This window comes from Tyto alba, unplaced genomic scaffold (genome assembly GCF_018691265.1).
Source record: "Tyto alba isolate M040663 unplaced genomic scaffold, T.alba_DEE_v4.0 Super-Scaffold_46, whole genome shotgun sequence".
Lineage (NCBI taxonomy): Eukaryota > Metazoa > Chordata > Aves > Strigiformes > Tytonidae > Tyto > Tyto alba.
In genome coordinates, this window is record NW_024881322.1 from 13,616,331 (window position 1) to 13,634,872 (window position 18,542).

General features: G+C 39.8%; 1 protein-coding gene across 1 annotated transcript in view; it reads left to right on the forward strand.

Annotated features, from left to right (window-relative positions):
• POU6F2 (POU class 6 homeobox 2) overlaps positions 1-18,542 on the forward strand; it is a 315,222-nt gene that overhangs the window by 206,864 nt on the left and 89,816 nt on the right. Inside the window, exon 5 of the mRNA XM_033007123.2 lies at positions 11,976-12,295. Within this exon, the coding sequence (XP_032863014.1) occupies positions 11,976-12,295 (320 nt within the window). The remainder of the gene's footprint in view (positions 1-11,975; positions 12,296-18,542) is intronic.

Here is an 18,542-nt window from a genome sequence, read left to right on the forward strand (position 1 = left end):
GGGAGAGAGGGAAAGAAAGGAGTGGTGGTGTGGTCACGTGGTGCTGGGCCTGGCTCTGTCTCAAGGATGAAGATGAAAGCATAGTTTGCCCCATGCTCCCTGGCACTTGGATGGAAAATCAAAGGGAACCATATTAATTTCAGCTTCATTGAAAACACACAGTAGAAAAAACATCCCAAGTTGGCAAATGGAAAAGTTTTAAATTGATGATGGAAGAAACATTCATTTTCAGGCTTCTGAGCGAGCTATTAAAATCAACAGACTAAAGACAAAATACCTGGCACTGAAAATGAAAGGAACAGTTTTTTGCATCTACTTAGTTAAAACTTGGCAAAATGAATCTAAAGTAGTGGTTTCAGATTTCCGTGTGCACTGACTGTGCCAACTTTTGTTCTCAGGGTTGCCATGATAAATAGTTCATCCCACTTGAGAAACATTTTTCCTCTCACTTTTTTAATCAGAAGTCAATTTAAGCAAAAAGCTAGATCTTGTATCAGCGCTGACATGTGTTTCTTTATTTTGTACTGTTGAATGGTCCAGGCTTTTCATTTAAATACACTATTTGGAACCAGCTCATCTCCATTTAATTGACATTGGAGTTACCTCAGTAAATCTAGTAACAGCCTTTGCCCTGTATTTATGTAGTATTTCCACCCGCACCTCTCAGTGGGCTGTTTCAGGAGGATGAGAAATCCACTAATTTCACAAGCAAGGAAATTTGTGAACAGTAAATTCTCTCCCCTTACCCTGTCCCCCCTCCCTGCAGCCAAGCATCCTTATCTATGGCTATACATTAACAATCAGTTTCACATGGTGACCAGTTTTCATTATCCTCAAAATTCTCTTAATTCTCTACAGTGAAAAATTAATTCTGCATTATTTTATGAAAAGGTTCTATATAACAAAAAAAAAAAAAAAAAGAGAAAATTATAATTGTTGTATGGAAACTTCACACAAGCTAGTTACATCACTGACAGTATGTTTCTATAAGATGAATAAAATATACCTATTAGGGTACAATCTCTTGTGAATTTGCTGTATTTTTAGATCTAGTTCTGCAGGATTCTATTATAGTTCTCAAAACCATAACATTAACAGCAGGTGTATTTAATATTTATAACAGCCTTAGTGCTTTGGTAAACACTTTTTTTTTAGTGTGCATTAACACACTGTTGAATTTGTTTAAAAGACCGAGGAACCCAGAGATGACAAACAATGAGAAGAATGTTTTGTAGCATCACTCAGGTTTGGTATAGCTAATGACATGCAGCTGATGAGACCTAAACCCTTATTTAAAATGACATTTCATTATCCTCAATATTAAAGTTAAGGCAATGTTGCCTTAAGGAAGGCAAAGACTAGCTTCCTGTGAGTTTTTTTGAGAATTACCAGTTAGGAAACAAATTCAGATTTTTTTCCATTACCTGGTCTGAAAAAGCAAGTATTTCCTTGATAAAGGTAATAAGGTACTAGTTACTGTATCAAAAGGGCAACAACATTGTGTTCTGACTGAATATGTGGACAGAAATAGTGAATGATTTCCAAGTTGATTTCTGGCCAATTGTAAATTCATCCTTTGGATTTTGTTCCCTTTCTACAACTGCAGACTCTTGGTCCATGTAAGCAAAAACATTATTTAAGTGGAAGTTCTTTTATTAATTGCTGTGTATCCCTTTTAAATTAAAAATAATTAATCCTGAAGAAGCAGCTTAACAGCTAGAGTAAGATCTAGATGAAGTTTGTTCAAAGGCCTGCTACTAACTATTTTGCAGCGTACAAAAACATGTGAAATCTCAAACAGCATGAGGGTTCCTGATGTGCTTTTGAAGGCCATGGAGTGGATAGTGCATTGGCTGGGCAGAGCACTGCAGCTGCTTTTCTGGAGTGCCCAGCCCTTCTGTTCATCTATGAATGGAGCTTCATCCTAACACAGAAGTGTGACTGACTTTACAGCTCAGTAGGGAGAAATGCCTATAAAATCTTCTCCATATGTCTCCAACCCAAATTTTCTACTGATGAGCAGTTTATCTGTGTGAATAACCAGGTGGTTCATTTCAACATTGAGCAGGAAATTTCGGTAGGTGGAAACACATGAGCACTCAAAGAGCAGCTAATTCACTGTTGCTGTGTGAAGGTGATAGATGCCAAGCACAGCTGAGCTAGGATTAGCACCTGAAGCAGCAACATGTTTGGCTGATGAGCTGCAGAGACGGGAGAGAAATCTGATATTCAGCCTCCCTCACTTTACTGCAAATTAAAAATGAGTAGTCAGTCCATCCGCAGCAGATGACCAGCTGCTCACCTACTGTTTAACTTTGTTTTTAATCTCTCTGCAAGTAAAATAAACGAGAAAAAGGGATATAGGCATATTACCTTAAAATGACCTGTAGTTAGTTTAAAGCTTACAAAAAGAAAACAGCTACGGATACTGTGGTATGTTATGAAATGCATGCAACTAAATACAGCTGTTCTTATCTATGCACAACAAATAATAAAAATCATGGAAGAGTCTTAAAGACAGCAGGTTAGAGCTACTGTGAGTCAACAGCAGGCAAACATAATGTACCTTGCTAGTAGTACACACATTCAGAAATGGCTTGTGGTGTGACAGATTACCAAATTAGAGTTCTCTTCTCAGCTCTTCTACCATTTCTCATGTGGAAGGAGTTGTGTAGTCTCCCTCCATTGATCCCTTATCTAAAGAAAGAACACCTCCATCTTCTGCTCTCATATTGAGGTTAAAGTACCTAGCACAGCCAGTGCTCACCAACCCAGTGACCTACGCTTGAGATTGCTCCTGTACCACAGCTATTAAGCAATATCTCGTGTTACTTAGAAAAAGTTTTTAAATCCATTTTTATTCTTCGATGACTGATGAAGAATGCCACGTTCAACATGGTGCTGTGCGTGTGTCCCAGCTGTTGAGGAATGGCCTTTGGTCCCTGGGAGCTGCATAGGGACTGAAAGCATTACAGCCCGTGCAGGGCACGTGTTTTGTTTTGTTCCCTTCCCCACCTTTTTCACCATTGCTACCATTTTTAATTTTTCATGGCTTGGTAAAACAAGAAGTTCATGGCTATATTGGGGACAACAGGGCCCATTGTTATCAGGGTTGAAGCCCAAGTCACTGCTCCAGCAGAGCTTTTGCACCTGGTTCTCATACTTGCTGGTGTAGTTTTATTGATTATAAAGGAAAGGACTGGGCTGGGCTGCATTTTTTTCTCTTTCTCCTTATAGCGTACGCGTTGCTGTTTTCTGAGTCATTCCATGGCCTGTTCTCACTGCTGCTCAGCTAACTTCTCTAGCTGGAATTTGCACACTGGGAACAGAATCTGTAGGCACTTGAATCTTGGAGTTCTTAACAGAAAACAGAGTTGTCTCAGGTCTACCAGTTTTCAGAATAGGCTGGGAGTGGAAAATGATAGAAACACAGATATAATGAGAGTCTGAGAGATGAAAGCAACCAGTCATACCAAGGCAGCTGGTGGGCACAGTACCCTCTGCGCTTCCCTCACTTGAGGCTGGAGGAAAGTGACAGTGTCCTTTGTCATTCTCAGGACACATCCACAAGCTCAGCATCAAGGCCAACCTTTTAAACCACAAACACTTTGATCCGCTATTTGATTGTATTGTTTAAAAAAACCCAAACACACACATGCACAAAAACCCCAGTACATTTCACTTACAGCAACTTCACTTTTAGTTAAGGAAACATGACTCACTTCAAAGACTCTTTGAAGAGACTTCTAATAATTCCTGATCTTCAAAGAGCCATTGCTGAAGCTATACCTGGATAAATATTTCTTTGTCAGAAGAGCCATTTGCCATAAACAATTATAGAAGACGCAACTGCAGATCTATTATCTGAAAGAATGCAAAATCACCCTTTGAAGCCACCAGGCAGTTCAACCAGTCTCTCATGACAAGACTTTGCCACAGAGCCTGACGTAGCCACCTTGCCATCAGAAATGGCAGGGCACCCAGTGGACTGGGGACACATGGCTCTCTGAACTGGAGGACAAGAGTCTGCACAACCTCCTCCAAAGCTCCTGGGGGGCCATATGTTGTTGTAGTGCTTTTTTCTACAAGCATTGCTACTTTGAGGCACGTCAGACACTTAGTCTGCATAAGTGTCATGGGAATTATGGTTCACATCAATACTAGAGCATTTGAAAGAGGCAAGGAGAGAAAAAAAATAAGCTGCAGTTCCTGATATTAAAAATTGTGTGTGCAGAGAGTGACCAGCCTTTGTCTGATGTCCATTCTGAGTCATGGTCATTGCTCTCTACATCAGCAGACTGTTGTTTCAAACTTAATTTCTTTGTGTCATTCCTCTGTTCCCTGTCACATCCCTTTGGCTGTGAAATCTTATATGGGGCTCTGTTGGCCTTTAGATGATAATTTTTTCTCTGTCAATTAGTTTCTTTCAAATGAGTTCTGCAGAATTTTTCCCAAGAAATGGGGAGTTATCTTAAATTCTAGTCCATAGGAACATTCTTATGGGCTCAGTATGGTCTGGAAATCCAGTCTGTAGGAATACCATGCCACTCAATTTGATTTTCCATTCTGACACTATTCTATTCTTAGACAATCTGGGACAAGTCCTGCTCTCTGTAACTAGAAAACTGTTTTTATCAGGCTTAAGGACTTCATGTTAAGATCCTGCCCCCTGCTCTCTGACAGAGTCATGTTTTCACCAAAAAAAAAAAAAAAAAAAAAAAATCAGGATGGTAAAATAAGGAGTTTACCAGATCGAGATATCACTTGCTTGACATCCAGCCTTTGTCATTCAAACATTTACATTGCCCTCAGACTATGTTATGGTGGGTTTTTAATTGCTTTTCTTTGCATGAGAGTCCCAAGACAACTCCCTGATTGATCCCCTGTGTCTTGATGATACCCTGACTCCAGTTAATGTTTCAGCCATCTGTACAATAGGAGGCCTAAGGTCCCATTTGAGCTGAGGAAGCAAATGGCTTATTAAAGTCTAATTTCTCCAGCTTGTTCTTGCCTTTGGGCATTTTAAATAGGTTAATGCAATTTTTACAATACACTCAGGGAACTTTACTCACAGAGTGTTGTCATAAACTAGAGGAAATAGCCCCTAGATTATCTTAAAATGGGAAGTATTCTAAATATACTTACCCTGATACTTAGTCAAGCTCTCTCCTAGAACAGCAACTTTTTCATCTTTTTGTTGGGTTTGTTTTTTTTTTTGTTTTTTTTTTTTGCCTTAAGATTTTAGTGGATTATTGTACATTTTAAGGTTTGGTAAGGAAAAAAAAAATGTCAGATTTATTTAATGCAGTGGATCATTTTTCAGGGAAGTTCCAGTATTCATCAAAATGTGAAGACACCACAGGCACCATATAAATTATGATGGTTTTCTTCTTAATACTTCCTTTTTATTGCCTATATTCTTTAAAGTGAATTTAGTGCTCATGAAAGATGCTGGATATGACAACAGTAGAAAGTGAAGCCCTCTGTTTATCTGCAGAATTGGTACAGAGGAGCATTGGCAATGCAAGTTTCTCCCCATAACCCCATCTGCATTCTGCAGCTGTAACCTTGAGGGATCACCTTTTGGAAGGAGAAGATGACTTGGTCTCCTTACACTTTCTGTCCTTAGCCTCTCTGCTGAAAGTGCAAATAAAGATGTCAATTAATGCCATCCAAGGCCGTAGTCTTTATGATCTTCCTAATAGGTATTGGGAGACCATCAATTTATTACCTTGGCTGTGTGGCAGACTGCTTCCAGTGCAGGCTCTCTGTGGGTATCTGTGTGTGAATACATCTTCTATACATCTAATACATCTTCTATAAGGTAGAAAACACTCAAAAGCACCATTAGAGTGCAATGACTTTTGTTCCCTGTATTGACCTAGACTGGATTTGAACCAGTGATTTAGACATAATATGCTCTGTATCCCATCAGTAATCTCTTCAGCCACAAGTCCAACCCTTCCTTTTTTTTTTTTTTTTTTTTTCACAAAGAGGATGCTAACGTATTTAAAACAACTCACATTTTGCTCTCAAAAAGAAAATTCAAGCGTATGCAAAAACACACTAGGTATTTGGCTAACCTACCCCTCATTACCCAGGAAGTAGAGAGTGTAAACACAGGCTTGAATTAGACTGTTCAGCATGTATATTCAGTCTTCAGAAATCTGTTCTAAAGAAAAGAAAAGCTTATACCTCATTAGGAGAGAATCAACAAGGTAGAAAAAAAAAGGTGGGCCATGTTAGTTCAAACACAAGCCCAGATGCTTAAGTTAGTTATACTTTTCATTTTAAGGCAATGCAAATCCATTCTCCATTACTGGGGAAATTAAATAGGGCATTAGGCCCTTGAAATGGCAAGAGTCAAGTTCTGTGCTCAGTCAGATGGGAATAAGTTTAATGTATGATTTTCTCCTTTTTAGTCCATTGTACATTGTATCAAGGCACTGAAGAACATTTATGCAATTATGTAAATAGGAGGATAGAGAATAGAGTACACAATAGTTTGTGGGCTAAAATTGTCTCTTATTCCTCCTACCCCTTCTTCATTACACAGAAACAAACATGCACAAAACATTAATAAAATGAATCAGACATTATGTGAAGCTTATCCACAAGAGCAGATTCTGGATACAAATTGAATCTCTGAACATTAATCTGATCTTCTGCCGAGTACTGTAGAGGTCTTAAGAATCTGAGTTTATATTGTGAATGAGAGGTGAAAAGAGATTCCTAATTTTTACATTGGTTTCATTATATAAATATTTGTGGGCTTACTTATGTTCCTTGCTTTTTGGAGAAATGTGATTAAACTTTAAAATTTTTTATTTAAAATATAACCTGAGCGATTCCCATATTTATGCAATAATAAGTTAGCCAGAGGCAGCAGGCAGTTGATAGTACTTTCAGTGAATACAGTCAGGACTGGAATTTGAAGACAGAGCTTCTTCAGTTTTCCCACTAAGAAAAAGATTCCGTCATTCCCCCTTTCACGGATCAGACTACTGCTTTCAGCATGGTTGCATCAGAGGTAAATTTTTCCCATTGCACCACTCTACTTGACAGAGGGGTGTTTTAGTTCCATTTCAATTTCCCATGTAGGTAACCAGCAGAGGAACAGAAGATACAATGAAAACATGAAAAGACACATTTTATGTAAATATTGTAAATGCATATCAGCATTGTGCCTAAGGTATCCCCCAAAGGACATCAAGGAGGAGTGTGTTCCTTAGATCGTAACTTTCTCTGAGTCCTTAAAGTAGTCTGAGGTCTGTCACAAGTATAGAAGTAGGTGACATGGGAGATCAGGAAGTTTGCTTTCGCTGCCTCTTGACCTTCCATTTTCACCGCTTAACTCCGTATCTCTTGTTCTAATGTGAATGCTTTGATACTGTGGCTAAACATAATCCACTTAAAGTAGGATCATAAAACGTGGGGTCTTCCCTTGGGAAGTCTGCTGTGGCACCACAGCAACCAAGAAATTCTAGCTAAAACTTAAGTTTGAAAACCACTCGTGCAGTTTCTTCATACATTTTAGTTCTTACTATCTTCTTGGATACTCAGTGTATATTCAACATGTATTTTGCTAAGGAAAGTTGAAATATTGCACAGCTTTTGTATCCTTATGCCTTTTCATAGCTTGCATGCGTTTTTAATTAATTGTCTCTCTTTAAAGTAATGTACTTTATGTTGTCTTTTTTAACCACAGAAAGAACTTTTTGCAATTCTTTGCAAGCCTTTTTAATTCTTGAATGCTTTTCTGAAAGAAAGTAGGCACTTCTCACTTAAATATGTCAAAGTTTTACCCAGCTGTTAGACAGTAAGTCATGAAAAGATTCCTGTGAGGTAGGCAGTGCATGTTATCTTTTATACATGCAGACATAGCACTGTTGTACCACCTGAAATTCCATCAGGCTCCAAGCTCTGCAGAAAGTGACAAATTCTAGACAGGTATACGATTTATAATGGATGAGCTATGCAAGCAAGCTCTGGGAGTGGGATTGAATTTGATTACAAACAATAATATGACACAACCCCTGCTGTGGATAGTACACACATTGTGAGAGGCAGTGCAGCCAGGCAGCGTGAGCACCGGGCTGCAGGCATGATCCGGGAGCCCTAAATCCACCTTTGCAGTACACCTACAGTGTGGCTTTGGGAAAGCCTTGTCTGATCTAACAGTCCTTTTTCCAATTCCCTATCTGTTTGTTTAGCAGCAGCATGTTAAACAATCATACCTTGCTAAGCCACTTCAATGCAATTTATAGCCCAGCATGGTAGTAGGCTTTGGAGAGGCTTTTTAAAGGGATTATATGAAAAGACAAGAAGCTATTTGAATAATTTTGTGCAGTTGCTGGCAACAAACTTGGAAACTTTTCCATGAAGTGACTTTTCTCCATCAACAAAATTTTCCCTGAAGGACCACAGAATTTACAACCTTTGTTTTCCAAGTCAACTTCAGACAGTCTTCCTTCATCAGACAAGTCAGCTTGCCTGAATGGTGGCACCTGCTCACATTGTCAATACACAGAAGTATGTTGGTGATGGCCTTTCAACGTTGGTTACTTTAGCAGCTCCGTAGGTCCTGAACCTGCAAAATTTTAGGTTTAAAAAAAAAGCACTTGAGGCATTTTTTCTCCTTTTTCTTCCCTCTGAATTCTGTCCCTTGTTTTGTGTATTGGTAGAAGAAATAATTTACAAATCAAAATGTCCCTTAAACAGAATATTGGTCTTGTGAAGAGTGGAAGTTTAATGAAGATTTAATTTTTAAGAATGTAATTCAACAGCCGATCAAAGGCATGACTCATTAATGAAACTGAGGCCTACACTGTTAGGGTAACTGTTCTAGCAAGTAAATCCCAACACAGCAACAATATAATCTTTCTTTCTTAAGCAGTTTCATACGTTTAGTAAAACCACATTTCAATAACTGTGGATTTTTGTCCAGTGAATAACAAACAGATCAGTACTACTTGTGTATATCTGTATCTGTGCTGTGGATTCTTTAATTTTGTAAGGCTACTTATGTTGCTGTTTGGCAACATTTCAATGAAAGCATCCTGAAAGAAAATTGTATGTTCTGTGGGGAACAATCATAATTATTAAATATTAGTCCTTGAATTGCTCTGAGCTACACGCAAACACACAAAACAATAAACTTTTTGCGATATAATTTAACCATCCCTTCATTTGTTTCAGTTAATCAAGCAACTTCATTTATTTCACACTTTGGGCTTCTTTACTGTTCTCCTCATCTCTTGTATGTCACCATTTTAAGAAGTCCAGGCAGTGATGCTTTCATCTTTAATATTCTATCAACAGATATTTTTTGCATACCATGAGTTCAATCATAAGATCATTGACAAAAATTTAGCGCTGACCTGTTTTTGCACTTTTATGTTATCAGAATCACAGTGATCCCTCCATCCTATGTTACTTCATGTTATCTCAGATTGATACTTTCAGCATTCTTTTAATTATTGGCCATATTTTACAAATTCTAGCTGAAAGGCATACCTCAAAGAACCAAACACGTTCTATGCTCCAAAAATACAGATGGCTTCCCCTCCACCTCTAATTTTGCCTGTCCCCTGCTACTGGCCCAGTATCCTACATACAACGTATGGCATTCTGACAAATGCATTCCTCCAAGCCATGGCCTTTAAGAGTGCCCTATGGGAGCAAAAGGATTTGAGAACCATCGCAGTACAAAAAAAAAAAAAAAAAAAAACAAAAACAATATATGTAGTTTGCTATAGAGAGAGTTTTGTGTCATCCTGTCCAGTTGTGCACATAGGATATAAAACGACACCTTGTTCCTCTCTATGAGCAGTGTGGATTACAGGTTACTCTCTGTGGGGTGTGACTGCATTTGTTTCTATATTGGAGTCTGTGGAAGCAGCAAGGGCCTGTTGCGTTTGAAGTCTTGGTTCTGGTTATCAGTGGTTTGTCCAGACTGCTAAGCTATCACAGGTGAGGTGGTGGCCTACACAAGATAAAGAGCTGGTCTAGATTAGTTTTTTCCTCTTGGGCATGGGAAGTATCTTTCTACCCCTGTGCACATACCTACAGATAGAGTTAATGACTAATATTCCTTGTCATCTGACATGCTTCATGCTATGGTTAATATTTGTCTGTGAAGTTGCTTTCTTGTATGCACACCTTCTCCATTCTTTGTTCTTATATGCCTTAGATTACATGTCCACTTACTACCCTCTTGTCTTTGGGGCATTTAGGTTTGAGTTTCTGGTCATGGAATTTATGGGAGTGTACCCTTACTTCTCCAGGCTGATTTCTTTTGCATGAGATACCATGCATGTTTTTAATCTGATGGTCACTCTGTTTTATGTTGAAACACAGAACTTCCATCAGTAACTTTCCTATGGAAATATATGGATGTTAGCAGTCCTCCTTCTCTGCATTATTCAGGTTCTTTGTTGAAGTCACATACACATGACTATAATTCTTGTAAAGGCATATTTGTTGTTTGATTCCTGCCTCTAGTGAAAGAAAATTTAGAGCAGCTATCAGTGTAGGAATGGATGACCAACAGCTCTTCTTACCAAGCCTTTTACTTTCCCTTCATACAGCCTTTTCTGGCTTACCCATTCTGCCTCATCTTTCTCCATTTTCTTTTCTTTTTTCTTTTGCTTATTCCAGTTTATGGCTCATTGATTTCATAAGTCGTACCAAGACCTCAGGTTCATCCCCAGGGCATAGACATCCAGAAAGCTGAAATAGGGATGTCGGCATGAAAAGAAAGTGGAGATGACTTGGCTTTATCTGCCAATCCACAAATAACTTGGTGAACAGAGTTTCTGGCCATGAAATCTGAATGCCATTTTAGAAATAACAAATTTGATTCATTCACAGTTTACTTTGGCTTCTACTCATGGAAATTAGAATAGAGAATGGTGTTGGCAAAGCCATATACAGAGCGCAAAATAGTACAATGACCTTTTAAGCTGTTCCTCTTGGGATCTTCTAGCCATCTAACACAACCTCTAAGATGTTGACTAAAGTAGGTAAGGCCAGAGACCCAGGTAACTTATTCAGGGCATAACCCCAGAAATCATCAGGCTCCTGTAATGTTCTGGCTGCTGCTTAAAGCTGTTCTTCCTTAGTGACATTCCTGTGGCACACTTCTTGTCTTCCTGAATTTAATGAATGCCTTAGTCAATTTGAAAGTGTCTCTGGGAGATCATGTTTGCTCCTCTGTGCGAGCAGGTGATGTGAGCTACCAGTCTCCAAGACTCACATTTGGTGCACATGCTAGCAAAGCACGACAGACCTTTGCTACCAGGAGTAAGTGAGCAGTGCAAGTGCACAGAATACCTACCCTATTTCACAAGAGGAACTTTATGGCTTTTAGATGTGAATGATAAGGAGCATTTCTAATTTCAGACACACACACATTTTACTGGGTATTTTTGCTTCTTATGCATTGCACAAGAAATTTCCCAGCTGAACGTTTTATTTCCTGACACCTGCTGTGTAAAGGCATGGCAAAGCTCTCTTCAGAGCGTCTTTATTTTACAAATAAGGTTTTCTCCTCCATTACATAACAGCACCAGTTCATGTTACAAGATCTTGCTATGCTGTGTGCAGTGACATCCTGTTCGCCTCACCTCTGGGCAGAAAAAAAGTCCCACTGGCTTCACTGGTAAGCTTGTGTGAGCAAAGGCTGCTGGTCAGCACTGACACCCATCCTGTGGGCAGGGCCGTAGCCCTTCCAAAAGTTTGCTATCACTGCCTCCAGTGAAGTCCAGCTCTTGCCACAGAACTGCACTGGCAGAACCACAGGCTGTTATTGACAGGAATGTGTTTCCTGCTACAACCTGAAGTGTGAGGCCAGCTGACCTCAGTGGGCAGTGTGCCCCACAATGTAACAGAAACAGAATTTAATCCAGAATATCTTTAATGCTGTAGGTATTACTGAAACCTATATAACTCCCTCCTTTCTCTTCAATTCACAGCTACCTCATCCCTGAACTCCCAGCTTCAACAGCTTCAGCATCTTCAGCAGCTCCAGCAGCAGCAGCAGCAAGGTCAGCAGCAGCAAGGTCAGCAGCAGAGCCAGCAGCAGCAAGGTCAGCAGGCACAGACTCCGCAGCCACCCCAGCAGACCCAGCAGCCACAGCCACAGCCGTCAGCACCACCACAGCAGAACCAAACACAGTCCCAGAGCCAGAGCCAACCACCTCCGGCCCCGCAGTCCTCCAGCTCCCCTCAGAAACCCAGCCAATCACCAGGGCACGGCCTTCCATCTCCTCTTACTTCACCAAATCCCTTGCAGGTAGGACACTACATACAGATCTCTAATGGTCTAAAAACAGAAAGCGCATACTCTCCCACTGCAAGGGGAAATCAAGTAAAGGTTACGCCTTCTGACCATACAGGCTGAGAAATTCCACCTTGTATTAGTTAATCCGTACAGGCATGTGGCTTACAACAGCTAAAAGGCCTGATAAGCCAGAAAGGCATAACTAATGATGGTCCTAGTAGGCTCCTTTCTGAAGAGTAAACTTCTTTTGCTCTTAATGTCCATATCATAAAACCCATAGAAAACAAACTAATTTTTTCCACGGATTCAGGATGTGACCTTTGCAAATGACATTTGCCCTGTAGTCACCTTTTATGGTAATTTATGAGCACAGCAAAGTTAGCTGTTCATTAGCAGATGGTCCTCACTGTCCCCAAAAGAAACGGAGCTTCTGCTGGTGGACATGTGCAAAAGATGGATGCATAATCCTTCCTTCTGAAATCACAGTCCTAATATTTATCCTGCTAATAATAAAATATTTCTGTTAAGAGTCTCAGTTTAGGCTCTAAAGCTAAGAATGCCAGTTAGTGCCTTTCCTAGATGCTCACTCCAATGACAGGTATGGTTTTTAATAGGTCAACAGCTATGGCACCCACATTGATGCTCTGCTCTGCCCATCTTGGATTTCCCACGCAGAAACAGGAGAGCTCTGATCCAGTGGTCCTAATTTCTTATACTTGAGTGTTCTTGAACTACATGTGTCATGCTATATTCACATCCTGCAAGAGCAGCTTTGACTGTACTCCCAAGTATGATTCTGAATAAACACCAAGGTAGTCTGTGAAGTGAGCAGTCTCTTTCACTGGGCAGTGGAACTGCACTTAGAAACCAGCAAAGTCTCTATTTACTTTGTTCTCTAAATTTTGAGACCCCCACTTTAAAGGTTTTATCCACACTGATGGATTTGGTTCCATTTCCTGCAGAAATTAAACTGCATTAGCTTAATAATTAAAAAATCCTTTTTCAAACAATTAAGGGAATTGGTTTACAAGAAGCTGTGTTTGCCATGTGGCCAGTTAAACCTGCATTAATCTGAGCTTCAACTAAATTGCATTAAATGTGATTTTTTAATGGTTTAGATAATAGACTTAAAAGTCCACAAGAGATGTGTCCTTGCTTCCTGAGCTTTTTCTTATAGTAGAGCATAATGTTTCTAGAGCTTCTTCTGTGTATTGTCTTAAGGGCTACTTAGGCACCACTTAATGCCCAGTCTATCATGCTAGTGAGTGCTTTGGGACTCTTTAGTATGCAGATTATTGACGTACAGAGACAGGAATATTTCTAGAGGAGCTTCTGTTACATTTTATTGTCTTGGTGCAGCTGTAATGCATGCACACTAACTGTATACACTATATGTTGCTAAAACCGTCTGCTAAAGATTGATTGAAAAGGCATTCAGTTTTCCAGACAAAGCAAATGCACACATAAATTAGAGTTGGGATAGGGAGGAAGTGGGATTATCTCAGTGAACATACCTCAAGAGGGTTGTACTAACCCTGAATCTGAAGTCTTAGCTCTCATATAGCCTCTGGTCCCACTGTAAATCTCCACTGACTCTGAGTGCTTCCAGTCTCATCTGTGACCTCCAGGTACAGTCCAGTAGAAGCATTTTCTACTGTTAGCTCTCCAGGGTCACATCTCACTTGCAGAAGTACAATAAAAATTACCCAGTAATTCCTTGCATGGGAGGTGCCAATGTCAGTGTTTTCATGGAGATACCTTGGCATGCTTATCCTCACAACTACCCTTCTGAGGACAATCTGGATGTGGCAGAATTGGAAGGAGGGAATCAAGTATGCTGAGGTGGTTTTAGTTCAAATGCTATCCCCTAAACCTTTTAGGAACTGGGATTAGCATTAATGAAAGAGACCAGCAGGAGAGATCTGGCATTCCCACTGGGCTGAGCTCAGCCAGTACTGCTAAACCAGCTGCGTGACTGGGACACTTTCAGTACAACACTCAAGGAATTAGAAGTCATTAGCTGTCAGCTCTGGCTCAGCATTAAAGACTTACTAATAATTTGGGGGATAAGTATTTTTAATGTTCTTTCCTCTCTGATCCTTGCCATCTAAATAGCCATGAAAACCAAAAGTTTGTTCGCAGATACAAATACACTCTGTGCTGACATCCAGAAGAGAAGCCAGAATTCAGCACGGTACTTCAGACCTCACCTTAGCAATTTGGGGAAGGCCATTAGTTTGGTCTTCTAGCCATTTCTGTAGCATTTCTACAGCAAGCATTATGCTTCTCAAGCTTCCCTAAGAAATACTTAAGAACTTGAAACATGCCCTGTTGTATTGCTGAGAATGGTGAGACTCTTTAATATGCAAACAAGTGACACTCAGAAATATTTCCAGAGGAATTGCTGTTGCATTTTTATATATGGTTGAAGGATGTGTCTGGATACTTTTCTAAAGCAGAACAGTGGTAAGATCCCCTCTGTGAAATTTGTCTTTCCATTTTAAATCCTGCAGAGAAAAGCTGTTTTACCCCCATACATCTAGCTTGGGAACTGGATCTGAAATTGTTTTCTTCTGCACAAGCATTAAAAAAAAAAAAATACCACCACCAAATAAAAAGGAGGGAGCACACATTTGGCAGCAGCTTATATATCCAGTTCATAATAGCTGCTTAGAATGTGGATTTTTTTTTTTTAATGTCTAATACCTTAACTTAAAAATCGACCTAGAACAAAATTCACAGATATTATGGCCTCTAAGGTAATGTTCTTTATGAACTAGAATGAAATGGGTTTTGTTTGAAGAATATTAAGGGAATAAAAATCAACTAAGTTAAAGTTTGACAGCTTAAATTTCATTTCTGAATTCTTGATTTTTTTCATGTGGGCTTTATCCTCTTACATTATTCAGGATCTGTCTGAAAGATATTAGTTTAGAACAATGCAACCTCAAAAAATTGTCATGGAAAGTCAGTAATTCAGGAGGATGATTGTGTTTGTTTCAAAAAACTCTGAAGGATAACAGCAATTACATCTCAAAATCTACAGATGCTGTCATGTCCTTCAGAAAGCAAATTAAATGAAAGTGACTTGCTTAGGTATACCTGGGTGAGATACTTCTGCTAGCTGATCAGAAATTAATAATACCGGTGCAGCATACACCAGCTAAAAGTCTCAGAACGATTCTTGTCAGACTGTTCTGTAATACTCTGCCCTAATTTTATCACTATTCTTTACTCAGTTCAGTGGGCTGGACTGTAGATACCAAACTATTATTTTTAGGAAGTCTTGGAATGATTGTGTAGAAAGATGAAAAACCTCACTTCAGGTTCCAGGGCCTGGATTCTGTGCTGACATTAGTGATGATGATGGTCCAGATTTACACCAGTAAAAGCAAAACACCACAGACCCAGGGTCAGCACTGATTTGCAAAAGACAACAAACCAGAGGAGAATTTTCCAAAGCAAAGCAGTATTTCAAGAGGTGGTGGGTCAGGCAGATGATGGAAGACTTTCATGCCTTCATTTTAAAATGGTGAGATTCCTCATATAGATATTCATATTCATAGTCTGATTTTTATTTTCGTTGTGTCAGTTGATTGAGACAGAGAAATCCAGAGGTGAAAGGCAGCCTATCTCATGTTGTAAACTGGGGACTTCAAAACCTTTACTTCTGGGAGAATACACTTCTCCAAATATGCTTCTCCTGTGAATGTTTAATGTTATTACATGGCAAACTATACGGGTTCTTGAATGGTCAGCATGTTACAACTTCAAAGCATAGTTAGCACCTCTTACAGAGTTCCCGTGCAATTAAGTTTCTGAAGTCATAAGATCTTGATTATATGCTGTACAAAATCAGATGAGCCAAGTACTAAGTAGCCAATTATTCTGTTTGACTACAAGAATAAAGCACTTTGTATCAGCAACATATATTTAACCGGCTCCAAATGGCAGTTAGCTTCTGTTGCTGACACCCACTGTTTGTTTTAGCAGTATGGATAAGATGAACGTACCCACAGCCAGACCTACAAAGGGAGAGTTGCACTATAGGAATAAAAGAATTCCCAGTGATTTCTACTGTTCTACTCGTCTGCGAATAGAAACAGACAAACAGGAAATCCCCCAGGGATTGCCCCACTGTAAAATTATTCTGACCGTTCTCAGAACTCTTTCCTAAAGCACCTTTTTGTCATAGAAGCCTACCTACAATAACTGTGGCTGACGGAAGATGATGAGTGAGAAAAAAATAATAATAAGAGGAGGGAAGAAGGGAAGTGAGGAGATGACAACAGCAGAAAAATCTTCCAACTAATAGCAAACTTCAGGATAGCAAAAACAGAACCTCCTTCAGATTAAATTTTCATACTAATCTTAAATAATGTATTTGGAACCTCAACACTTTCATAACAAAGGAGGAAAGAAAAGCAGAAAGGCTGAAACATTCAGCTGTAAATGAGGGAGAAAGTGTACACAGATGCCTGAGGCTCCAACAGTCACAAAACCAAACCACCCCTTCCCTTTCCCCCCAGCCTCATTCACTGCTTGGCTACTCATTAAGGAAAAATCTACTTTAAAGAAATCTCAGTGTTTACTGACACTTTGTTAAATTTATATGTATTTAAAATACAGAAGAGACAACGAAGTCTCTGTTGGTTTGAGGAAGGTAGCTGGGATAAGTTTGCGAGGACTATAGTCATGGGCTGTCTTTACGTCTGTGTTCACATCCAAGACCCTCTGTACTTTTCTTATGCTTATTGAATCCTGAGATCAAGAAAACTTCATCAAGATTATGATACTGGTAATCCCACTGGCTTGTTTGTTTGTTTGTTTTGCTAAAATTATCTAGCCTTTCTTTCTGCATAAGATACTAGGCAATGTACAACTGTCTGAATCTGTTCCCAAGTTACTTGGTAATCAGTTTGACAAAAAAAAAAATATTTTATAAATGGTGAGAAAATGCAGTGTTTTGAATCCATTTTTCAAAATTTCCTAATTTTTGGTATCAATAGGGAGTGAGATATTGCACATCACAAGGCAACGGGTGAGATAGACATGTACAGCGGACATTTAATCAGGAAGATTCACGCCTGCCTGGAGTGAGCCTGTTGAAGTGCTGATCTTAGGTAGATTTCCAGGAGGTACTGTGTTCCAGGAGGTCTCAGCTTTAAACTAACAGCATGAAAACTCCCCTGCAGTCAGCTAAATTGAGTTGAGCTTGGTGAACTGTTGAGAATATTTTGCATATTTCATCACCTGTTCATATCAAACAAGTCCAGAAAGATTGAAACATCTTGTTCTACTGACAGTTTTGGATTTCTAAGTATTCTTACAGTATCTTAATTATTTTTTGGGGTTGATAAAGGCAATTTAATGAGTGGAAGAGGCAAGTACTTGGGTAAAAATTTCCACCAGCTAGAAAGCCATGGTCATACTGATGTACCACACACACACATGCTTATTACCCATTGCAAATGCTGTTGTGATTCAGGTCCCCTTCTTTTGTTTTCATGCTCTTCCTTTTGCCACTGCAGTAGTTCTGTGAGCCACACAGACATTACTGTTGACAAAGTTGAACCTTGCTTGAGAAACTGTTGGCTTTGAGTTTCAGTGCAGCCAGGGCCTCCTCTCTTCTTCTCCTCTTGCCTCTTCTGGGCACTTCCATGATCCTCCTCATCCCTTCTGGATCTGCCACTGGCTAGACCGCTCCGATATGGCAACATGGCAGTTTGTCCGAGCTGGACACTTGGGTGTCTCTGCACTGTGCTGTACCGTGCTCCCTGGGCCTGCCATGCAGCGTGGAGACATGCAAACTGGTTTCCTGGTACAGCTAGCTTGTCTGAGGGCTGCTGCTCTTCATGTCTACCTGGAGATGCACGGGCATCACTTCCACAGAAAGGCAAGATTCAGTTATGCGTAACACTGCATCCACAGGACTGAGTAGGGCTGCAGATCTTCTCCTCAGCTGTCTTCCTTCTCCCAGAAGCTCACTGCTTTTTTGGGTCTTTGAGGCATTGGGACTTCACACTGTAGAGCTGTTGAATACCGAATTTAAACAGAGCAAAGAGGTGTTCAAGGGTTCTCAAAAAGACTTTATAAGCAAGTCTCTTAATTCCCTGAGGAAACCTTCTCGCAGTTGGAGCACTGGCTGCCTGGTCCATCCAAATATACTCTGCAGGTGTTGCTATTTTCAGAAGTACAAGGAGTACTGGTGTCTGACTCACATTTAAAGCAAAGGAAATTAATCTTTGAGCAAAACAAC